The sequence below is a fragment of the Besnoitia besnoiti genome (assembly GCF_002563875.1).
Source record: "Besnoitia besnoiti strain Bb-Ger1 chromosome Unknown contig00018, whole genome shotgun sequence".
In the NCBI taxonomy this organism is placed as follows: domain Eukaryota; phylum Apicomplexa; class Conoidasida; order Eucoccidiorida; family Sarcocystidae; genus Besnoitia; species Besnoitia besnoiti.
The window spans coordinates 226,191-250,388 of NW_021703918.1; the positions used below are offsets into that span (position 1 = coordinate 226,191).

At 55.3% G+C, this 24,198-nt stretch overlaps 4 protein-coding genes across 4 annotated transcripts; 1 reads left to right on the forward strand and 3 right to left on the reverse strand.

Moving 5' to 3' along the window:
* On the forward strand, positions 1-1,756 carry BESB_032790 (RNA recognition motif-containing protein; the record flags this gene model as incomplete). The annotated part of the gene is made up of 4 exons (XM_029361871.1): positions 1-78; positions 476-691; positions 977-1,194; positions 1,561-1,756. 4 exons carry the CDS (start codon positions 1-3, stop codon positions 1,754-1,756), a joined length of 708 nt encoding a protein of 235 aa, XP_029215091.1.
* A 2,244-nt stretch (positions 1,757-4,000) lies between these two features.
* BESB_032800 (uncharacterized protein) lies at positions 4,001-5,068 on the reverse strand (the record flags this gene model as incomplete). Its single annotated transcript, XM_029361872.1, has 1 exon — positions 4,001-5,068. One exon carries the CDS (start codon positions 5,066-5,068, stop codon positions 4,001-4,003), a length of 1,068 nt encoding a protein of 355 aa, XP_029215092.1.
* Positions 5,069-7,601: 2,533 nt separating this feature from the next.
* BESB_032810 (MAC/Perforin domain-containing protein) lies at positions 7,602-14,525 on the reverse strand (the record flags this gene model as incomplete). Its single annotated transcript, XM_029361873.1, has 13 exons — positions 7,602-7,840; positions 8,028-8,133; positions 8,591-8,682; positions 8,972-9,083; positions 9,352-9,478; positions 9,741-9,904; positions 10,238-10,390; positions 10,831-11,108; positions 11,555-11,751; positions 12,032-12,449; positions 12,811-12,987; positions 13,393-13,687; positions 14,160-14,525. 13 exons carry the CDS (start codon positions 14,523-14,525, stop codon positions 7,602-7,604), a joined length of 2,724 nt encoding a protein of 907 aa, XP_029215093.1.
* Positions 14,526-17,693: 3,168 nt separating this feature from the next.
* On the reverse strand, positions 17,694-22,244 carry BESB_032820 (putative phosphatidylcholine-sterol O-acyltransferase; the record flags this gene model as incomplete). The annotated part of the gene is made up of 7 exons (XM_029361874.1): positions 17,694-17,970; positions 18,072-18,166; positions 18,781-19,455; positions 19,960-20,083; positions 20,594-20,814; positions 21,004-21,183; positions 21,546-22,244. The coding sequence occupies 7 exons, from the start codon at positions 22,242-22,244 to the stop codon at positions 17,694-17,696; spliced, it is 2,271 nt and encodes a 756-aa protein (XP_029215094.1).
* Positions 22,245-24,198: the final 1,954 nt, after the last annotated feature.

Genomic DNA, 24,198 nt, shown 5'->3' on the forward strand with positions numbered 1-24,198 from the left:
ATGGACCGGGATCGCGAGAGCGACCGTCCCCGGCTTTCGCTCCTCGTGCGTAACTTGAGTTTCCATTCAAGTCCGGAAGTGAGTTGACTGAAGGGGATTTAGAGCACGACGTCGGCGGAAAGGGGCGAGTTTCACCTACTTTCCACGTATTAGCGGGCTAGTCATGTCACGTCGCGACCTGGTTGTCACAGTTGCTTGCTTCCACAGTACCTTTGGGCGAGGCACCGGCTCCTACTTCTGCACTATTCAGTCATCGCTGAAGATGGAGGCGACCCGATCTTTTGGATCAAGGCCCATAGCTCCACAGGTTTCTGTTTGATGAAGTACATACAGGTCCACGTCGACATGAGAGACGCGCCTGCTCGATAGCATTGTTGTCTAGAACAGGACCATGTACATAGATGAGCCAAGTAGCTCGTCCCGTAGCGGCATGCATCCCAGCAGGCTGAACTGGACGATGCGTGCCGCGACGCAGGAAGTGCGAGAGGCCTTTGCGGAGTTTGGTCCGATCCGCGACGTGTATCTTCCGCTGGACTACCACACCGGAGAACCACGAGGCTTCGGTTTTGTTGAGTTCGAATCAAGCCAAGATGCATATGACGCCATGCACCAGCTTCACAATACGGTGCTTAGCGGGTCAACAATTCATGTTACAATAGCGAAAAAAGGCCGCTCAGATCCGCTGCAAATGGTAAGTGCCGAAAGTAGGTTCTTTCTCCTGTTGAGAGTCGGACTGCGGACATGCAGACCTAGCAAAGAAAGTGAGACATAGCAAATGCAATATATGAGTTAGCTTTACGTTACATAGTTCCGAGAAAAACCTAGCTTTGCAAACGCAGTAAATTCAGCTCAGGGCCAAGTTACGGACCAAGCATATGGTGCAGAACGTGCCGCTCGTGAGGATAGAGGCTCGAAGAGGTCAAGCCAGTTTTTTCGGCAGGCTCCACAATTCTCTGTGTATACGATGGAACTGCAGAGACGTAGAGAGCTTCGCGGCGATTTCAACAGGGCAAGTAGAAAACAAACAGGCCCGCGAGGGCGTTGGAACTTGTCCAGGTCGCCGCCATACCGCAGCAGGCACTCGGCGGAAGGGCGCCACCATAACAACAGCGATGGCTCGATTTCATCACGACGGCCATGCAGGTCTTGGAGCAGGGACCGCAGTCGCAGGGAGAGCAGCCGCTCATCTTCGAGGTCGGGCGGCTCACGCATTTGACTAGATGGTTCTCTTCATCGTGGTGACACACGCGCCATCCGCCCCATCCGCGTATCATGATGGGCTGTCCCCGACGCGCTCTTCCGTACGCATCGCAGCTAACTGCATATTTCTCAGTGTAACAGATAGAATATACTCTGTGTCAGCGACTTTCCCACATCACCCGAAGGTTCCGCATCTCTGCGGATACGTAGAAAAGTTGGACGGGGAAGCGCAAGCTCTGAATCAACAAACACACTGTCTACGTGAATCTTCATTGAGCCTGCCGTACTGGTTTGCGATCATAGTGAAGTCCCCAGTAATTCAGCCCGAGCCCGTCCGCATTTTTCTGTTGGCTGTCGCAGACGCAGAAGAAGTCCGTCTTTCCGCCGAGACCGGCGCTGTGCCTCCAGGAGCCGAAGTAGCTCTTGGGATCAAAGCAGAAGAAGGTGCGAATGTAACGTTTCGTCGTGCTTTCCCCCTGGTTTTCTGGGTCTTCATTTTTTCGACTTACACCAGATTCACACAGAGGTGATGCAACCGTGTAGAGCAAGCGAATGAGAGAGCAGATCTAAACGACCTGAGGTGCACCGCATTCTTGTCGCCTTGATGTGTCGGGGGCCACATTGTTGATTCCCGTGCAGCGCACGATGCATGTGGGCTTTGGTTCTCTACCAGGACCCCTGGGACCATTTCACATAGCATTTTTGACTGAATCCTGTGTGCATGGCAAAATCCATCCTACATTCTCCTGTCCTATTACGGATTGCTGCCTGCTCACGTCGGCTTTTGGCATCTGCTTGACCGCACCCTTTTTGCACCCGTAGGATGAAAGGAGATCACCCAGCGAGGGCTGAAGTCTCTCTTCGTGGCCGAACGAGCTGTTCGCCGGAGCGCGCATGTGAAGCTCGGCACACTACAGGAAGCTGCGAAAGCCGAAACACTGCTGGGGAGGAGAAGAGCAGGCGGCTTGTTGAGGAAGCAGAAAGAGGAAATCGTCTTTGCAGCCGTCACAGTGCTTGGCGCGAAAGGCCCGACGGCACCAGTTCGCGAAGCCCCTCAAGAGATCATAGAGCGACCGGAGCTAGAGGAGGAGGACACGTGGCAGATGCGGGGAGGAAAGCCGAGGAGAGTCACTGGCGGAGGGATTCATCCCTCGAAAAACCGACGTGCAGCCCCCGACGAAGGAGAGACAGTAGCAGTCGGTCTCGTCCATCGGTTGGCCGAAAGAGGTGCTGCGCGAGACGCGGAAGCTGCTCCACAGGGGAAAGTCCAAAGGGACCAGCCACGGGTGAGACCGGAGAATAGACCGCCGCGTGCGCAGGGCGTGGCAATTAGCTCAGGTCGAGGCCCTTGCGTCCCGAAATCGGTGGTACCTGTCACAAAACTCGTACACTCAGGGCGCAGCACGTGACGCGCACGAAGCGCTTGCTGCCACAAGCAGAGGCATGCTCAGCCCCGTGAGGTCGACGAACCGGCGCTTGATGAGACATGAGAGCTCGGATTTGCTGTCGCCAAGACGCTCTTCTGGGTCCAGCATCGCGAACGGGGCTTGTCCTACGTGTTCGACAAGCGAGTACAGCCGCACGCCGATGTCGTGAGCACTTCAGCAACAGACCATTCACACCGGACGTCACAGCCGATGACCGACCCGAGCCTATATTTGGGGTCGTCTTCTTCAGCTGCACGCAGCGCTCCATGCTCAAGGAGGATACACAGGGAATGCCTTCTATCACCGGCATTCCGCAGGGACCCATGCTTTTTGCGGGTCGTCAGCTTCCTTAGTGGCTTGACGTATCGGCTGTGGAGAAAGCGAACTCCCCAGCGAGCCTCTCCCGAAACCCTGCCAGCACTTGAATAGCTGCGGACTGAAACGCGGAGCATAGAAAAGAATATCAGAGCGCTAACTGCACGCTGAAGCTGCAAAGTAGAGTCGCCTCTGCTGTTGTCATCTGATTCACTGCACAACCTGGAATCCACCCACGCCGCAAGATATCCAATGTTCTACGCCATCAGCATGTTCGTCCTGCATCAGGTGTGCAGCTCTAACTCGCGTCATTGGGCGGAATGCAAAGAGGCTCACGCGATGGGAGTCGGGTATTGTGAGTCGATCGGTCGTTTCATGAAAACCGCAGCGCCTCCACCACTTCTTTACCGCAAGGGTTAGACCCCCAGTACTAAGCCGCTGGGCGACGCGATAGCGGGAACCTTGAAGACATACGAGCTATAAATGGCCCCTAAAACAAGTCACACCTCTTTCGAACGATGCCATAACTCAGTGATCAGACCCTAACCGCACTCTTAAACTCACAACGACGTGCGCGCTTCTCTGCTGATGCGCAGAGGTGGTGGACGGTGCGCGCAGTGTCTTTGAGCGCGGAGAATAAAAAAATCACACCTACACAGCAGCGAGACCAGCCGTCCGTTGTCCAGTCAATAGTCCTGCGTAATCAGGAGTACGTTGTGAATGACCACAAAGCACGGAACGGCGGCTATGTCAAGAAACGGCGCCGACTCTCCTACGTAACGCCGCCGGCACAGACGCTGAACCATACCTGCACACAACCAACTAGTACGCCGGTCGAGAAACATTTTTTGGTGACTATGTTAACTGGTGACTATGTCACGATAACATGTGGTTTTCGGATCCTGAGGGCACCAGTGAGACCTTTCCCGGCTGTCGTTCACCTAATACAGAAAAAGTGCAACTATAACAATCATTTGCGCTGTCGGTCAGATCCCGTGAACGGCAGCAGCGGTCGTACAACCGTTATATGCTGGACGCGCAAGTCGACACAGGAACGATTAGTACAGAAACAGAGGAATCGCGTGGGCAGAAAATACGTGCATCTCCACGCCTTTCTCTAGCTCAGTTAGAAAAATTGTTGCCTTAGCCTCATCGAGTGACTCTCTGGCGCTGTTTTCCTCTTCCCATCCTTGCAGCTCCTTGGAGGCACAAACCTCTTCTCGCTGAGCAAGGAGGCTCCTGCGTAGGACTTCAAGAAACGCGATACACTTGTTATTGAACCCTGGCCTACCCGTGGACGTTTTGTATATGCAAACCACCTCCGAGAATAGATATTCCAGCACGCGGTCGTTATAAAATTCCTCTGTTCGAGTGCCTGCCGACTCCGCCTTTGTTGTTACGGGTCGGGAAGAGTTCATGCTGAAACCACCCTTCTGAAAAAGTTGTGCCTGTTGGTGCAAGTAGTCGAGTTCACGTATATGCGAACGTCTGATCCGCTCGACCACCTTCTGTGCCCGATCTACGGCAGCTATGAAGTGCGCCGTTGTAATGCAGTCCGATTTTGGATCACCCTTTTCTGCCACAGATGCCTGCGTGTCAATATACTGCCTCTGCGCAATAAGCTCGCACCAGCTGGCTTTCCGGGAGCCAGAAATCAATGCTAGTGATAATAGGAGGCTGTTCAGGTTCCTCTTACCTTCCGCTCCTGGTTCTGCCTGAAGTCTGCGGCGGGTGGCTTGTAGCATTGGGTCCACCTCGCGGTCTTCAGCCGGCAAGTAATCATCATAAAGATCTCTCCAGTGATACAGCTCGTCTAATCCTCTCTCTCCAATTCTCTTGTCCGACTGTCGGAAGTATGAGAGGGCATTTTCTTGGTCAAACTGTACAGTGTGTTTTCCATACACTCTCTCGAAGACCGCTTTCACCCATACAGGATCTCCTATTGGAGCCTCTTCTGCAATCGCTTGCTGGAGTGCGGCGCACCTCTTCTCTAAGCTATCCACTTTTGTCTGAAGAAGACGATTGTCGGTGACGTGCTCAACTTTCTCTTCCAAAAGGTCTGAGACTGCTTCAGCCGCAGCACCAGTGGTATCCAGAGAGTGACTCTTCATCGTGTTTATCTTCATGAAATGCAAGCCTGTTAAGTTTCTTGAGGCCATCGATGCCGCATCTTCGTGCATAGTATGGACCTCCGTCTCTCTCTTACGGCCATCATCCACACAGACGACCGTCTGCTGTCCTGCTCGCCCCTCCCTTTCAGCAGAAATGGCAGGTGCAGCTCCGCAGATTGCCAGGGTTAATACCCTGCAAGTGGGCCCGGCAGCAGAATAGCATCACCTACCTATAGCAGGCAAATGGAGTTGCTGTAGTCCACTTCCGCCCGCTTGATACGTCGGTTTGGCGTGGCTTTACTCAGCGTCAGCTTAAGTAGGCGCCGGATCCAAGACGCCTCTTTCCGCTTTCGACAGTGTCTTAGTTACCTCAGCCGCACGGCAGGAACTTGGAAGTCTGTGTCGCCCTCTAACGAAACTGAACAGATGAGGACATCACATGTGATGTACTCAAGTAGCCCTGTAACCGAACAGGGAGAGGCACTGAGAGATGATGCGCGGCTGGTGCGGCGCCGATGTCCCGCTATGAAGACACGGTGTGTTGCTTTTATCCAGTATCCGTATTCGGTACCTCGATCTCAAAGCTATCCTCGGGATGGCGCCGACTCAAACAGAGCAACAAGGGATGTATTTTGTGCATCTGTGGGAGTAGCAGAGGGATGATGGCTTATAACGTGGTAGTGAGCGGCTGGGAGCCAGACGGCAGCGACCACTGTCACTCACCTGCCACTAGCCATGCACACTCCAGGAATGCGCTGGCGAATGCAGAGAAATGCGTTGTAGAAAAGACACAGAGTACCAAGGAACTGCAAACGTTTCTCGCCGTGGAATAAGGTGCACTGAAACCAAACAAATCCCACGTACACAACACAAGGTGACCAGCACCGACCATATGACCGGCAGGCGGCCAGCGGCGGTACACGTCCGAGAGACCTGCGGATCAGAAATCTCCCTGGTTGTGTGAATATTACTGCGAGCGCGTCCACCTCCCCGATTCGACACTAAGTTCATGGTATTCCCCCCTTTACTCGCTAAAACTCCGGCCCGGTAATGCCCTTGCCTCCCGGTGCCTAGTCTACTCCGTCAGGCTACTGGTGGTGTGGTCACACACTAGGGGGCCACGGCGAGATGGAGCTTGTGCATTTGATCACCAGAACTGACTGGATCCTCCTTGCGCTGACTGACACTGCAGTGTGCAGGTCCTTGCAATTGCCTGCTTCTGCCCGGCTACCACGAATCATGTAATCCCCCACATGATTCCGAGATCAGGCGAAAATAACAGGTGCAGGTGCACGCTAACGCCTCAATGGACGAACGCTCTTTGTGCCTGCTAAGTGTGCGACACTGAAAGTCGCTCACACTCCGAATGTGCGGGTCAGAGTTGGTGGAGAAAGGCTTTTGTTGGCTCTTAGCTCTAGCGACTGACAAAACGGCTTCTGCTGTTGTCCTGGAACCCACTATAGAGGACGTGGAACTGGCTTACGACCTCAGCACACGTGCGGCCACCGTTCTCTGCCATGACGCTATACGCTACAGCCATCGCCTGGGGCTACATACATTTGAAGTGTGAGCCACTTTCAGTGTCGCACACTTAGCAGGCACAAAGAACATTCGTCCATCGAGACGTTAGCGTGCGCTTGCACCTGTGTTACTTTCGCCTGATCTCGGAGAACGGCGTGCGCTGCTGCTCCGCCATGGACACGCGCCCTGTGCGCATTGATTGAAGGGGTTTTTCACCGCTTCAGAAATCACACACTGAGAAATAGGCTCCGCGGACTCACAAGCGACGTGTTTGCTTCATTAAAAAAAAAAAACAAACCGGGACTCGGGGGTGTGCGGGGAACACACCACACGAGACACGCGAAAAAAATTCATTGGTTTCGGCGTGTCACTACCGCTACCCTAAAGCTGCATTCACGCACGTTGGAACACCTCGGGCGGAACCTGATACGGATTCGGTGCTGCGGACTGACAGACACACACTACATGCTTTCACTCAAGCATAGGGATGACGAAAGTGGAGGAGCTCAAGCAGTGCCCAGCCATTGCCCCGCAACCCATTTTCTGATGGTGGCAAGTTCCCAAATGCGTTTGGGAACTTGCCACCATCACCTCCGACAGAGAGCAACCCCAAACAGAGAGTACCCGCCATCGAAGCAAGCGCTACTGACTAAAGCCCTAGTAGGTGGTTGCGCATTGCTTCTCTTCGGCATTATCCGAACTTGCGTCTCCCCTCAATTTTCACGCTCAAGAGCCAAACACCCGGCGCAAACGACTTCCCCGTGTTTCCTCACCTTTCACGGGTGGCAGCAGCCAACATGAAAACACGGCATGTCTTCAAGGCTGTGCCGCTGTGAACTAGGAAGGGCAGCCGATGAGGCTATTCTGTTCGACGGAATGGACGGACCGCTTTTGCCATGCACTACCCGGCCAGATCCGCTGCTCAACGCGGAGCAAGGCAAACAGGAGACCGATGCACAGAGACGGCAGCCTCGGATCGCGCCCCCCTATGCTCTTCGAAATCTGAGCGACCGAAAGGCGGCAGCTTCTACGCTTCATTTTCTTCTGTTTTCTCGTCAACTGTTTCCCCTTCGCCGGCCATGTCTTCCGCCGGCTTTGTGTAAGGGGCAGAACACAGTAACCATCCGAAGAGACCGTGCCGATCGTTGCCAAACACCGTTTTGTTTATGCCTGAACCTCTGAGTTCACACGGCGATACATCCTTGTCACAGACCCGGAAGGCATGCCTGTTCAATGTTAGGTGCGTATGTGCTTCAAGAGCGTAACCTGAGCACAAGCGACATATCGAACGACGGAATCACGGCCGATGATGGCATCGTGGATATCCGAGTCCAAGGGGTGGCATCGAATATGGCACATGTTCTCTAGCGGTTCAGCGAAAGCCAGTGGCTGTTCTGTCACCAAGCGCTGAGCGTGTCTGCTTGAAAGCAGCAACGATCCAGTCCAAACGTACCAAGGATAACGCTTTCGTTGGCGTCACAGGTGAGCGTTACATTCCCATAGGGACTCCCATTGTACGCCTTTCCTGTGGAACCAATAGCGACGACGTTATGCAGTTGCTGCACCCACACAACCACACAACAGAGGATAAGTCGATGGAGCACATACAGCATACCTTCCTTTGTTACTGCTGTTTGCCAAACGTGTAACAGGAATGCGACACCAGGGAATCCCGTTCTGGAGGAAACCTGCCTGTTGCCGACACACCCACACCCACTGCAGTCAACGACGCTTCACGGTTCCTCGCACACATTGGGAGCCCTGCGTATTCTTCACAACTTAGGCATCTTTGAGACGAAGCTCGTAGAACCCACCCAAAGTATCTTGAGGCTTTACCGAGCGTGGAAACAGCACTATAAGAGATGCTGACATTTCGCTTGACCGCCATTCTAGCTTCCCCCGAGATGTGGAATGCTGTCTGCCCTGCGCATCCACGCGATGGAGTGTGTGTCCAGCTACGTGACCCCCCCCGCGAGAGTTAGATTGATTGACGCAGTGTACATCCCCTCTCCTTACTGCGATTCCCGGGAAAGTCTTCTCCGCGCAAACCATCCAAACGTAAGTTTTCGCTGTGTGGCTATTCAGATTCTTTGTGCAACTTGTTTGTCCTGCATCGAGACGAAACAGGGCAACGAAATGCCTGCATTGGCGGCATGCTTCTTGCACACGCCCAGAAAACAGCAAGTGAGCTGCAGTGAAGTGATTGGCGGATACCGCTTGTCCGCAGTCATTCACAACGTCTGCTGCCGGGTAGCCACTGGCAGCACCGAGCCGCCCGGGTGTTTCGTTCAGATGGGGTCGATATTCAGGCGGAATTTCCCTACAGGGCGGTCACTATTCTCAGTAGGGTGGCGACAATTGGCACATTTTTCATCTTCGTTTCCGAGAGGTTCTTACCAGCGGTACAGGGCTCAATCGCTAGATTTTCGGCGCTGTAAAATCCTGTTCGAAGGCCAAGACCAAACCCAAAGGCGATCTCGGTGTCTTCAGGACACGTAGCTTCAGCGCCCTGCACAAAACAGACCCACACGGCCATGGAAGGGGACCTGGCCAATTGAGTGAACCGAGCATTCAAAGAATTAGTCCGACAGCAGCCGCGCGAATGCCCTCGATCTGTGACACTATTCCTCACGCACACCTGAGAAACCTGGTTGCAGGCCTGCCATGTTGTGCACATTCGACGTGATGCAGGATATACAGCAAGGCTGTGGCAACCTACGTAGATGCTGAGCTGCTGCGCGCCTCGCTCGACAGGCCTCGAGTAAGGCCGGACCTACCTCTTCACCAGGCGTGCTCTCGTCGACGACCTGGTAAAATTCGTTCACGACCTCGGGCCCACACACCACGTAGATTCGTTCGTCGTCGTTATCCTCCTTCCAGGTACCTGTCCCGTCGCATTTCTCTCTGAGAGCACACCCAAGAAATGCAATGCATCAGCGAAAACTAGGACGCAGGTCCTGGCGAAAATAATGCAGGGGCTAGATCACACGACACACAACGGGACTCATGCCTCTAATAACCACTGAACCTCTTCTCGATCTCTACAATGACCAGGTTCGGACGGGAGGGGAGATAAGTGGCAGGCGCTGGAACCCGTGCCTCCTTAGGGTGATGGCGAAGCAGAAAAAAAGGATTCTGCTTTTTTCTTCTATATTTAAGCCCTTACCTTCCTGCTGTACATGCGACAAGGTGGTACCCAGCAAGTCTGTCCTTCACGGGCACCTTGAAGTTGAACTTTATTGCAAAGCCAAACAGAACAACTTGGCCCTTGGGGCACATGGCGAAACCTGGAGGGGCGCCTCCCCAAGCAATCTGGGTCGTGTCTCTCAGCTGCATAGCAAAATAGTCAGCAAAGTCAGAAGCGGCACCAGAATGTCGCGCGGCATGCGCATGCGTCTTCAGCGAGCACAATGTCTGTCCCGACGGCCACCAACATAAAGAATACTCACAGTCCTCTCCCTCTTGATGCATGCGCCTGCCCAGATACTGTCGCTGTATCCGGAACTACCCCTCGCACGCTGCTGCATACTTCCCTAGTCACTGACAGACTGGGACCGGGCTCTATGAATCCTGGCTCGTGAAAAAATGGAGCGTGACTAGCTTCCTTTGCGCAGACAGCATGTTCGGAATGACCACTGGAAAAGCAGCCACCTCGCTCCTTACCACATCCTGAATCGCCCTTGCTCTGCCTTCAAGCGACTGAATGTCCATTAGAGACATGCCATACGCCTTTCCGTAGTAATCGACAGCCTGCTCAAATGCCTCTTTCTTGTCGTTGGGCAGCAGGTTCTGCAGCGAGCTCAGTTCGATCTTGACCTGAGAAAAGAACGACGACAAAGAGAATTCTTGAGTGCCCATCTCCCCTTGCCCGGGCCACGCAAGTCGCGCTCAGTTGAGTACGGCGCAGCACCTTAGGTTACGGTGGTACACGAGGACAGAACCAAGGAGATAACATCCGCCGGTTGTCTCGACGTTAATTTCTTCCGTGTGTGTCTATACTCGCATACTGCATTTTGTTGCTATCGGTTCACATCGTACCCCTTCATCCGCGCCTGGGGAGGGACAGGCGGACTGAATCCAGTCACGTCTGACGCAACGGAAGAAACGAGAAACGAGATTCTCTCCTCACGCGAGCGCCCGCGCGCATTGCAAGCTCAGCATGGCGTATAGAGGCCCCCGGAGCATTTCGACCACGCCCTGCGAAAATCATCGCGACCTCAGCTCTGATGGCGTTCCTCCCTCCCGAAAAAACTTACGGGCATGGGCAGGGCCTCGACGGTATCTGCCCAACTCGCAATTGCCTTCGCGTCCGATAGATCTGCCGGGGGCTTTCCACCAATGACAATTGCTTCCTTTTCGAGGTTCAAACTGCGTGTGCCCGACATGTCTTCTTTGTTCGATGAGGTCGCCGTGCTCCCACCGAAGCCTACAGCGCCTAGAGCGATTTTGACCTGTGCTTTAACGTCGACACCTCGTTTTTTCAACTTCTTCACGTCCGCCGCTTTCATGGTCACCTTGTACGTCATCTTGCCTCCTGCACTTGGCAAGGGATAAGGAAAAGCGCTAACTCTAGCAAGGACTGGACGGCACCGATTCGTCTGCTCCGCCGAGAGAACGCAGCATGACACCCGCGGCGTGTGAAGTATGGGCATGAACGCTGCAGTGCGCATGTATTAGAAATCTAAGACGGGGGAGATGAACCAGGCCACACCGCTTCCAAAGGCGTCCTCACTGCGCCCTTGGGTGCCGCTGCAGCTAAGCAGAGTTGCAACCCGCTTCAGTGATATAGAGTCAAAGGGAGTCATAGATACGCAGCGAAAATACGCTAAGATGGAACCCACTAGGGCAGGGGTCGATACCGACCCTCACACGCCATCAGCGCTCAGAGCAGTCCTCTGGGGTGGTCTGCAGCAAGGCTAGTAGACGAGCGGTTCACTACCTCGGCGCACGCCTTGCGCACCTTTCGGAGCTGAGACTGACCTGCAAACAGACGAACAGTGTAGTGTGTGCCAAACTGCTCGATGAACCTAATCCAGCGTGGAATGTTGGTGTTTTGGCAAAGGTCCGTCGAGTGGTCTTGGCGCCACTGCTCGACAGTGCAAGCGTTATCCGCCTGGGTTCCATCGAAAGTTGTGGGCAATGCTTCCACTGCATTTTGGAAGGCAAGCGTGTAGTTCCTGTACGGACGGACACACCCAGAGCACGAAGAGAATTCTGAGCACAGCGAAAGCACCACGGAGCGAGGACTGCAGCACGCCAACACGCTGGATCTTTGCTCTACAGGACGAGACGTAGTGAAGGGTTAGGGTAGACGACAGCGGGACGCAACGGCGCACGCGCACATCCTTGAGCAATGTTGACAGCGAAGCTACTCTGTCCACGAGAATTCGGGTCCGCGCAACGCGACACTGTTCAGGGGGGACGTCTCGCATCGCCGTGCGTCTCACGCGTTCTCACCATTTGAATGACTCGGTTTGAGCGATTCCTGCTTCGTAACGGATGCAGTAGGTCTTGATCATGAAGGCCTTTGTTTCCTTTGAGCTGATATCTCGCGCGAACTGGTTGTAGCCGGCTGAGCCCGAGAAGCTGTTCACTCCCAGCAGATCTCCTCCCTGCAGCGAAGCGTCTACACTGAGTTGACTCTGGTAGTCTGCCAGGGTATCCAACTCGTTGACAGTTTCTGACTGGCGGCAGGCGGAAAAAGGCCGTGTGTACGCACCAAGTGGCTGGAGATAGTTCAAGTCGTTTGTCACGCCGTTTTCGTCTTGTTTAAATGAGAAGACGATGATAGGGGAGCGAAGCCCCGGATCGACCATCATCTCGGGGTCTCCGATGGGATTTCCCTTGATGCTATCGTAGCCAATTCCCAAGAAATCTGCAGGCAGCGGAAGGAAAACCGAGACGACGCAGGTATGCCACCTCCGGAGGTAGGACCTTTTCGGCGCTGCCTGCACGACACGCTGCGGCGGCTCATCAGGAACTTGCACGCCGTCAAACATGTTCCATCGCAGAATCCTTCTGTGGCTGGTCGATGCTAAACATGTGCCCGCTTGGTGGGCAGCGCCCTCTTTGCCGTAGGCTATCTTCGGGAAGACGCTAAACGAACGCGCACAAAGCCAGCAGCTAACCATTAGACGCCTAGTGGAATCAAAGACATCAGGCGTGTCACTCGATGTGAAATCGCAAAAGGGCAACCGGGGCCTCCGCAACATTCTGACCACCATGTAGCTCCCTACTCGTTGATGGCGAGGTTTCCACCGCTCGGGTGTACATGTTTTGCAGCGGCTCTGCACCAATTCGCGATCGGATCCCCTCAGTGTCGGCCGTCAGACGATCCGCGCGGCGCTGGTCTATTTCTCGAATTCTGTCCTCAGAGGCCTTGTCGTCGAAACGATCAGCGAGAGGAGATGGTTCTGGTACATTCGATATGGGAGAAGTCACCAGAGCAATACGAAACAACCCGACATGCAAACATGTCAGACAGATATCTGTCACTTGCCAGCCCGGTTCGTACTTCAGATTCGTCGTGAGCACGGCAGACGCGCGCATAGTGCACTCTCTTAAGCCCTTTCGATTCTCGCTGGGACGGTGGAAAGTGGAGGATTCGGCTAGCGGCTATGCATTTGAGGATGGTTGACACGCTCGGTAGGCACCTGCTATAAGCAAGGAATATAAACCGCTGCAACTTAACCCTGCAAGGAGCATGTGTGTGGGCTACCTACCAGATGCTCTAATATTTCTGACTAAACAGATCTCACACGGATGCTGCGTGAGCTGGATGGCGCTGAGCTTTCGCGTAGCACCTCCCTGCCGCTTACTCTTGAACACGTTGTCAAACTGGACTGGCACTGTCCCGAAGAAATCTTTCACGGTTTGACTGCTTTTGCTGTTCGTCTTATTGATGTTCCTGTCGTCCGATTTCAATGAAGCCGTAAAGTTGTTTGAGTCCTCGTCAGTTTCTTCGTCATCACCGAACAGGTCATCTTCTTTTTGTGTGGCCTTATCGCTGGTTTCTTCCAACGAGTCTACATCACCTACATCACTATTGTCGGCGCTGGTGCTTGCATCGTCATCGCTGTCCCAGCTCAGGTCTAAATCGAAGTCATCGCCACCCTGCCGCAGTACAAACGCACGCTTGCTCCAAGCAAGTGAGAATCTTTGAGGCCGACATCGCTAGAGATTCGTGAAACGCATATCGGTTCACTCGAACGCCAACTGCATATTCAGTTGGGTGCTCACTGATTCGGCACGAGGTGGCAAAGTGGGACGCGAGACACGGCGTTCCATTGTGAAACACGCCCAAAATATTCCATTGCTTCTGATCCGCACGTTCTGACTATCAGTGCAACACAAGTCGTGCAGTTCGACCATTACACCTGATGCAAACATGCTGGAGTCCACCTTTCTTGAACACTCTCAAGACCTAAACCCAACCCCCCTGTGATTGCTTGCCAGCGACAAGACGACGTGGCGGAGCGGCATTCATTACAAAGGGTGCCTGCCAAAGTAAGTCCAAAGTGCACGTCTGTGCTTTCAGAATAGAGAGGATCTAACAGGCGGCGGTACTGGTATATTCAATGCCTACTATTTGCGCCAGGCTCCTTGCAGATCCAGACGGCGAGTCGTGCAATCGGATCGAGCTTCGAAGGGAACTTCGATCGGTTCCAGATGCTTTCAGCTCGTCAGAGGCGCTGCTCTTGATGGAGTCAAACTGCCAGTCGACGTTGGACGCCGCTTCGGAAAGCACCCTGCCGGTGTCCGATCGGACGGAAATGCCATTTGCCGGCGAAACTGACGCATTGAATACGGCGAGTGCCACCAGGGCACATAAAACGGTTGCATACCCTGCGCTCAGAAGTACGGAGCTACCGGTGAGAAGCTGGATGAGCTTCATCGAGCGGGAGTTGCCGCAGGAGACGGGAGCGACCGAGGGGGATACCCGGTGGCGCATCCACCGCCGGGAACCAGATTGACTGGCGAACATCACGGCAAGTGAACTGAGCTAGCACACAAGAACGGAGGCGGCCCAGCGCTCTCTGTTCGAGAAAAAGCATGCGAAGCCAGTTCTTGGATGCCAGAAAAAAAAAAGCGCGTGGGAAGGGAGAAGCGGGGTAATGATCTCGCCCCGCTTCAGGGTTCCAGTTGGGGGTATACGACCCCTTCCGGAGCATACAACCTCAAATTTTTAAAAGCGCAGGGGGACAGACCTGGAATAAAACTGCATTTGCCTACCTACGCTTTACGAAGCCACTGATTCCAGACCGTGAAATGAGCTTGGAGAAGCCACAGATACGGCCGAAGAGCTGGCAGAGGCAGGAGGTCGCGAGCTCCGGTGCACCCGTGGGGGTGTGGACGGGATCTCAGGGCGGAAGGGGATGAATTCCCAGTCCAAGGCGGGTTAGCAATCCCCTGCCGCTTCACGGAGGGGAATTGAAAACACCGTGAAAACAGCACCAGAAAGCTGTACGACAATCACTTATCGTCTACTGATAGAGGAAGCGGAGCAGGATCCCGATTGTGCGCCGTCGGTGTTGCTGTAATATCTTCGCCACGTCAAATCGATGCAGCCGGCTTTGGAGCGCACGTCTCCAGCCCCGGGTGCAGGAAAACAGCTTCGCGGAAAGAGGCGTCCGAAATGTCGTTCAAACTCTCAGTTCGATGAATACCGCGAGAGGACAGTGGGATAGATGTCTACGTGCAACAAACGCCTCCTCGGAAAACGACTAGAAGCGTACACTGACGTACCACAGCTGCTAGCTAGGGGGTTCGCACCGCCTCGAGCGGTGTGCACTCCATTTGCGCTGCCGTACGCACGAGCAAGAGTTCGTGTTTGAGAGACACAGGTAGATTGGTTGACCTGAGGACGACGCGCCGTGAGATGGATCCTTCACTTAGCGCGAGGCAGGAGGAAGATACCAACGCTACTTGGCTCGAAACAGTAGCGTGGTGGTGCACCCGCGTCCACACTGCTCCCGCGTCCACACTGCTCCCGAGTCCACTCTGCTCCCGCCTCTTCGAGGGCGCGGCGAGTTGGCTGTCGTCACAGCGCGGGCGTCTCTTTCCGCGCGCCCTCTTCCCGCCCAACAGCCAGCGAGTCCCCACCCGCCAGGAGACGGTAGGGGCCAGGCGAAATTGTCCTTCGCCCCCACAAAACCGTCCGCGTCTGTCCCGGTGCACGGGTTTTCTCTCTCCGAAGCGGCGGCTGCCCGCGTCGCCTGTGTTATTCGTGGCCTGTGGTGGCATCGCCTTGCGTTCGAGTCGCAACGATGTCCACGCATGCTGGCAATTTTGCGGTGGCGGGGCAGATGCAAAAATGGTAGAGACAGCACGGCCTCGTGCCTGTGCAGAAGCGGATGGTTCGCTTCCAGCCTTGGGGGTTGTCACCCACGATGGTTTGCGGACGTATATATAGCGGCGGCGGTATCACTCTTGCCCTATGCAGTTGTATGGCTCTGTGGTAGAGGCGGTACCACGGGGCTGAAACATATAGAATAGTGCATTGGACGGGCATGCGTCTATTATAGATAATAAATGAGGGACGTCCGGGACCGGGCAGTGCTTCGTAGGAAACAGTGCTGGTCGCGCTGCAAGCGTAGCATGAGAAAGAACAGCAGTAGTAGTGAACAAAAAACTGGACTGTTTTTCCGTCGTGACACGAGGACGCGGATTTCTGGCAACAGCCTGTGGTATTACTTTCTGGGAGAAAAAATGGTTTTCAATCCCACCAAAATACTACTAGACACGTAATTCACTAGGCATTTCGGATCGTCCCGTGTGCACGATGAACGCAGCAGGATGGCAACTGCAGACCCTCGAACGTGGGACTGGGCACTGTGTGAAGGAGGCGCTGCTTGTTCCAGCATTTCTCTCGAGAAAAACGAGGTCAAACTGGCGAGACAGTCTTAGCGCTGAAAGGACTCCAGGGCCAAACATAGAGTGGGCGTATGACGTGCCGTTCGCGAGAACACACCGAGCGCGAACTGGGGGAGGGGGGACCCGCGGCATAACTTTACCGTCTCAGCGTGTCTGGTAGGTAAGTCAAGTAGCAGGTGGTGGAGTCGCCGCGGACTCGCCAGTCTCTGCAGGGGATGCAGACAGCATGGCTCATTTCCGCCTCTGTGGATGCTTGAGCGCGTGATCCTGCGCAGCAAACCGGCGCAATGTCCCACTGGTTCTGTGTCCTGGGTTGACTAATACCAGTTTCATCCCTCGGAAAGTCGACGGACACAGCTCTATCCTCGCCCTGCCGCAGATTTCGCTTCCGTCGACTGTGCGACAGAACGCCTTCGCCGCCCAGGCGCCGCAGAGCCCGGCACGGCGGGGTAACAGCAGGAGGCTCGAAGCGGATGACTGAAAAACCTTTGGCCGGTTTTCGGTTTGCTTCCACGATCTCGTGGAACACCAACAGGCGCAGTAAGGATACCTCGCTCCGCAGGTGACCGAGTCTTCTGCGGAGCCAGTTCCGAATGGTGACCGAAGAGCATGTGCAGTAACTGGTGGGATACATATGGCTTTTTTATCAGACACGGACGCCAGCGCGAGCTTGTGGGCGCGAGCTCGCGGAGCGTAGATCACCCCCAGTAACTCGAGGCGGCGCAGAAGGCCGAGTACGCAGAATGTGGGTCGCCGTATACAGTAGCAAATCACAAGGGCAACACGAGGCCCGAAGGCGGTGCATGCAAAAGCGAATGTAGCCACGGATACGTCGTTTACTTCCGAATCTGGACGCCACCATGTGGCAAGGTTCCCCACACACGAGAACTCAGCAGTAGCTCCGCGGCCAGAGCTATAGGTTATTCTGTAAGCTCGAGCTGCCGTTCAGCTTGCCCGCTGGGGTTGAGCATGACGCAAGGCTCACCCTGAACTACAGCGTATGTTGACGCAAACCAGCGGCTTTTTCAAGCGCGATCCTCCTTCTACGCTAACCAAAGAGCCTGAAGTCGCCGTCGGCGGATGCGCTCGACGGACAAAAGACACGTAGTTTGTTTCTTCGCGTCCCTTCACTGGCGCAATTATCCTTTAAGCAAGAGGCATCATCCTGGAACCATGCACCTGACCATGTTCACGCCCCTTGACAGCGAGCAGACTAACTGTACGATTCGCCGTGACACTCGGCGTTTTAGGCGCTTTCACCGCCGGCGCCCACACTTCCGGAAAGACCGGAAGGCGAGCTGCCGGGCACTCTGTCCTGCTGTGTTTTCTTGTCAGCAGAGCCTCCGGACGCATTTGGTTGGGCTGGCGAAAATGTGTCAAAGACATAACGGTTGAACTCCGGATCTGTAAACAGGTACATGTGATCGAGGTTGCTGAAGACCTTTGTCTGCACTGTGGAAGGCCACGAGGCGCAGAGGGAAAGGGAGGGAAGAGGCACCGTGTCGTCTCCATAGTCGAAAATCCTGAGAAAAGCGCCAGAGAACATCGCAAGAGCAACGGGAGCGGCTCCACAGACATTCTGCTGCCTTGCGACGTTCGGGCACTGGAAATAAAACAAAATTACCTGATAGGATGGCGATCGAGAGAGCCTGTCGCGTAGTAGTACGCCACGTCTGTCGTTGGCTGTTCGAACGTGCTCCAAATACAACGGACCGGAACCTGAATACCGGCGGCGCAGGAACAGACGAGGTACGGCCATATACAGACGACATATTTCGTCGATTGCGCATGCCTTCTCTTTGGCGTCACAGGTTTTGTCCTCTATTCCTCATCATGCCACCTCTCTCACCTGGTTCCGCCTTCACCGGTGACGTGCTCTGTGGGTTCGTGTTTACCTGTGTTCTCTTTCCCTCGAGTTTCCTTCCGCCGCCACGCTTTTCAAACTAAACTGGCCTCTGCTTCCTGCGTCCGTGCCCCTCTACATGCTTATCGCGGTTTCTGCGCGTACGTCAGGGTAGACCTTTATGCATCATCCTCTCTTCGTATTTCCCCTAAAATGTGGCGCTCCTGTGACTGACTACCCGGTGGCTACTCGACTCTGCTCCCTCATGTCACTGTATCCGGTCTGACCGCTACCCCTTTCCCCATCGCTGCAGTCGCCTCGTGGGGATTTTTGCACTACTCGTCTCCTTGCCGTCTCATATTGCAGTGCCCGTGCGAGTCACTGTTTGCTGATTCTCGCCAACCTTTTTTCGAGCGAGAGGCCTCCACCCTCCCCCCTTTCCCCCCCCCTACCCCATCTCGCTTGCCCACGTCCCTCTGCAGACGCGTACCCCTGGATCGGAAACAACGCCTGCCATCGTATCCTGTGCGGTTTTCACTCTCCTTTGGAGGTCGGCAGGAAGAAGCGAGGTCCAGTTGGACAGCGTGTAGACGTCCTCTTCTAATCCCTGCTCCTGCGCTCGGCGCAAGGCGTCCTCCAGCCGACGGGTTTCCTTCTCAACAAAAGCGCGATGCCTTTCTCGCTGTCTCGCAGCGCGTTGTTCGGGCGACAAGCGGTTCTGCAGCTCAAATTCTCGCAAAATGGCCTGTCGGCGAACTTCCAAGTCGGCAGCATCTTCTTCAGCCTCTGCTGAAGCCCCTCCAACGGATGGCAAACGGGCGCGTTGGGGACCCGCATTCGCTTCACCCTGAGGTGGCTGCGTCTCCTCCGCACCTACAGCGTAACTGGATGGAACTCCTGTGAACGTATTTAGCAGCTGTTTCCCGCGGTCGCCTCTGCTCCGCTCGTCCACAACCTCCTCATGCGTCATGACGGCATCCAGGCGCCTCATCTCGCCATATGCTGTGGCACTCGCACTCGTTGCCGCGTCCTCTGCCGTTGCTGCGCGTGCTGGTTGGATTTCGAGTGCATTTGGCGGGGCAGGTGTATCAGGCAGAGAGGCGGAAGGCAGTCGATCTTTGGGCGGACGCGCCACGCGGATCACCACACGATCAGGGCCATATATCTGCGAGAATCAGATGAGGCCGCACACTTCAAAGCGAATGCGTAAACGCACGCGCCTCCGGGTGCGCTTCATGGCCTCACACACCTGCAAGCCCAGAGAAACGTCTGGAGCCTCGAGAGAGAAGTCCTCGGTATACAAATAGGAATGCGAACATATGGTGCGGCGCACCGGCCGCTAAGTGGCGCGAGCCGGAGGGGGGCGGGCGAGGCATGACCGGGGGGCTCGCGCCCATTTTCAGTGATGTAGATCCACCCTCCAGGAAGAAGATATATGTGAGTAACTTGTTGTTCCCGTATCGGGTGTGACATGCGCGCGGACTACCACGAATTCAACGCGCGTGCGCATGTCTGTTACGCGCGTGGATGCAAGCATAGAGCAACACTTCCCTACACATATCAACCGGCGCAGCCGCAGGAATCGACTCCGGGCTACCTGGCGGATTCTCTGGAGAGCGGTAGCAGGGATGGCCTCGCTAGAGGCACACACGCCCCTCAGTCAACCTACCGCCGGGTCTGGCAGCAACGCGTAGATGGACCCCATGGTCTGCAGGAGCTCTCGCAACAGAACTGACGGAAAAAGACTGATGTCAATCACATTCCAGATGTCGAAGTCGGTTGCGTCGTCGTATCTGAAAGAGCGCCGAGCGAACATGCGCATTCCACAAAGGACCAAAACAGAGATACGTGTACGCTTGAGCTCACGACAGACGAGGCCCCAGACAATGCGCCGCGGCTGTATCCTCTGTGCAGCGTCCGAGAGTCTCAGAGAGCCACAGGGGCAGCTTACGCCCCCCCCGCTTCCCCCCTATCGAGCCCGCAGCGTGTGCGAGCCACAAAACAAATCAGCAGTGTGTGCCCCGCCGCGCTTAGTCCACAGGCCGGTAACCCCTCTGAGAACAAACGCAACCTCTTGACACCTGTCTGTGTAAGTGTGATCAACTGGAGCTACCGACGCAAACGCCCATGAGCATATGTCTGTCTTCGCGTGCATACTCAGTTGACACGCAAGACAAGCAGGCAGGCGATTCGCCTCTGTATGTACGTTCTGGTATCCGCGCCGCTAGAGCTTCTGACATCGGCCGTAATCGATTAAAGGGTTAAGAAGAAGCGCCGAGCTGCGGCCTTCCGGCCTTCCTCACCCGGAGAGCAACGACTTGATTGCCTTGAAGCTGCCTCCTGTCGCGGGCGCCACGAGGGTCATCGAGCCGATGTACTTGTCTTTCCACGCTTGGTCGACGACCCGGTTCAAGAAGAAGCAAAGGACAATGCTGCCTAGACTGTGGGAAATGAGGTCCACTTTCCTGTTCTTCAGTTCCGCGTACCGGTCTTCAATGTCTGCCTTGAGCTGCCCGTAGTCGAGCTGCGCAGACGCGTAGAGAGGCAGCCCTCACGACGCGAGCTCTCACACGCAGCCCGAGGGCACCGACAGCAGCGGGACATGCCTGGGGCTTCTACCCATACATGTGCCTGTGCGCGAAGTCGGCTTATTGCTCCTCGTCCCCCCGTCTGCCACCTCTATGTCGCTGTCTACGTCCCCGCCTGTCCTCACCTGCCACGGCGGCAGGCGCCAGTCGTACGGGACCCCGCGGAGCGTGACGAACTGCGCATAGTGGAGCGACAAGAGCGTGCGGATCATCACGTGCATGTAGGCGCTTGCAGGGACGCCGTAGGTGTTGTTCATATAGTAATCTAAGTAGTCGATTGCGTGGACACCGCCGTATCCGTCAACCTGCAGACAAGGCCACATCCAAACAACCCGAGTGGTAAGCCGGTCCTACGCCACCGGACTGACCCAAAAAAGAGGACTCCGCCTCAGGAGACGCTCCCTCGCTGCACACCAGCCGCCTCCGCATTGCCGATGAGGCTGAGCGGGCGACGTGCTTCGCACACGCCACGGAGGCTCCCTTCAGGGAGCCTGACAATAGCAAAAAGACACAGTCTGCGTGTCTTGACTCAAGACTCACACGCCGAGCCAGCCGGAGGCCGCCTCCCCGTCGAATAAGTCCCCCGCCCCCGCTCCCCCCCGTCCCCGCAAGAACGCAAACGCACCGCTTAGACACGAGTGTGTGGGTGGTCCTGAAACACACTGACCTCGACAGTTACTCCGTCCTGCGACGAGTACACTTGTCCGTTCTCGTCGACTTTCATCTTCATCATTTCGATCCAACATTTCTGGTGACTCGCGGGTGGCAGGACGAGCGTCAGCGAAGCCCACACACGGAAGGGGACGAGGTAGTTTAGGGGCGACTTCTCACAGGCGGAAATCACTGCGTTCTTCACCGTGGCGAACAGGCCGCTGCCTGCAATGCCGGGAACGACAAACAGCGCGTGGTCCACTGCAGAGTCGGGGCCGTGGACACGAGAGGCGGAGGGTGCGCCATCCGTGTCGTCGCCAGCCGACTTGCCGAGCGCAGCGGAAGGGGACGATACAGAAGACGGAGCTGCAGACGACGCAGCGCTGTGAGAAGCGGAATCGGGGTCGCGGACGAGGGCCTCAGAGTCGGAATCCGAGCTCCTGGCCGTCTTCAGGGTACCAGGTTCATGTGTGTCAACACTTCCTGGCGGGAAGGAAGCGGAAGTGTGAAAGCTTCCGGCAGGTTCGGAGGCCGAAGAGGACGCGCGAATCGAGGCCCGGAATGGCGAGAAGGGGGATGTAGCAGGAACGTCGGTTTTGAAGCCAAATGTGCCGAGAGGGCCGCAGAGAATGACAGAGCTTAGAAGAAGGCCTGCGAGCAAAGAAACCTTCGAGCGCGCGACTCTCCTCCCCGACCGTGCATGTATCACCGACATTTTACGGGAAGGCACGCCGTCAACCGGTGCAATGACAGACGCCAGGACCGCCAAAAAGACAGCGGATACGACGTGCGGCGACTAACGAAGTGGAGTGGACGGCTATGAGTGGAAAAACATAGGCATAACAGAGAAGGACACCGTCTCTAAACTAAATCTCAGTTCTGAGTGACTCGTGTGCCACGACAGGTCCAGCATCCCGGGGTTTCGAGCATAAAACTGCAGTTCCGAAGATGCTCTCAATCTCACCAAGAAAAAATGTCTTGAAGCGAACCCAGGTTCGCTTCAAGTCCCGCATGGTCAGAAGTGGAGTGCGATTTCTCACTTTGACAAGCGTATTCAGTTTTCCAAGCAACACGCAACGGCCCAGCCGAATGACCCCGGAGCACGCTGGCTGTCCGGACGGCACAAACGTGGAGAAGTGGCGCGGAATGCGGCTGGGTACTTGGAAATGAGTCACAAAGTCATGAAGGGTTTTTCTCACTTTGCCCTCCGTATCAGATTCCAGCGTTCAGACGTTTAGCTGCTATGCACGAAAGAAGAATCGACGAAGCTGCCAGACGTGTCCGGCGGCGGAAGACCTCCTCCGTCCCGGTGCACAGCGAAAGTGGCATCTCCGTGAGCTCAAATGGAGCGCGAAGCTCGATCGGCATTGCATTCTTTATTCACACACTATTTGTCGCTTGTCCACAGGCAAGAGTGAGTACTGGCTCCGCGAGGACACCACTGCGAAGAGCCAAAACGTTGTTCCTGTTGAGCAATGGCAATGTTGTGGACGGGGGCACCGCGCACGAAGGAGTGACTCGCGCAGGGCAAAGCAGATACGCCCACGCTCTCCATAGACCGTGGACCTTCTTCGCCTTGCGAGGCGTGAAGTCGGGCTTTTCAACTGCAAATCTGGGAACACTGGATTTGCGTTCTTTCTCAGCACCTGCCGTTGGAAAACTGCAACGCGAAGTCCGCAGAAAATAGCAGAGGATCTGCAGACTTACGGTGTCTCATCCCCGTGCCTCGTCGTGTGCAGGCCATGGTGACCCTGGCGTGTACGCAACCAACTTCGACTGCACTCGCAAGTGCCTCTGTTGTGTAGAGAAAATCCCCTCCACAGAAAATCCAATCTTTACTTCAATCCTAAATCTTGATTCAACCGCTCAGAAAAGCAAAACAGTCCGTGCTTGTCTCGGTGTTCATGTCTAACTCACTGCTGGCGCACTGCGCTTGCGATGGCCCCGGTGTCGCTCTTCCAGCGATACTTCAGTCTTCAATCTTTACATCTGCTGGCTTTCGGCCGATGGAGTTGCAGGTGGTTCATGCCTTTGCCCAAGTGATGCTGTTGGACCTAGGCAATACCCAGGATCGAGAAGACAGCACCACGTCCGGGCAAGTCCAGCGGACTGAGGATGCAAGTGGCCAAACTTCAAGAAATCACTGCATTCGACTGTTTGTTTCCCATGCCATAGCCATCCCTGCGCTTTGTAAGGCTCCCTTAAAACACAGTTCTCCCACTCAGAATGGACTGGCGCAGCTGAAAAGAACCTGGTCACGTGTACACTCAACCGGCCCTTCACAAACTTCAGTGGGCCCATCGTTTTCCGTAACCCGCGACGCCACTCCTCCCGCAGCAGACTCATTGGATGTAGCACTTGCGCAAGTGCGTGGAGAGCGAGAGAGAATGTGCATGGTGTTGAAAGAGCGAACATGCATCCCTGGCGCACATGCATACGCGAGGCGGTTCTTCACTAGCCTTGTCACCAACCCATCTGCAGCGGGAAAACGTTTCCTGAGCGACGAACAGTGATACTGGTGTGCGATATTGCACAGAATACTTCTCCAGAGATTCGATGTTCCTGTGTGGCGCATGCTGTGCAGCCAGACAACACGAGAAAGAGAGGTTGGTGCGTACGGTGGAACACCAGGGAGCGACTATTTCCGCCGGAAGCTCAGACCCTAGCAA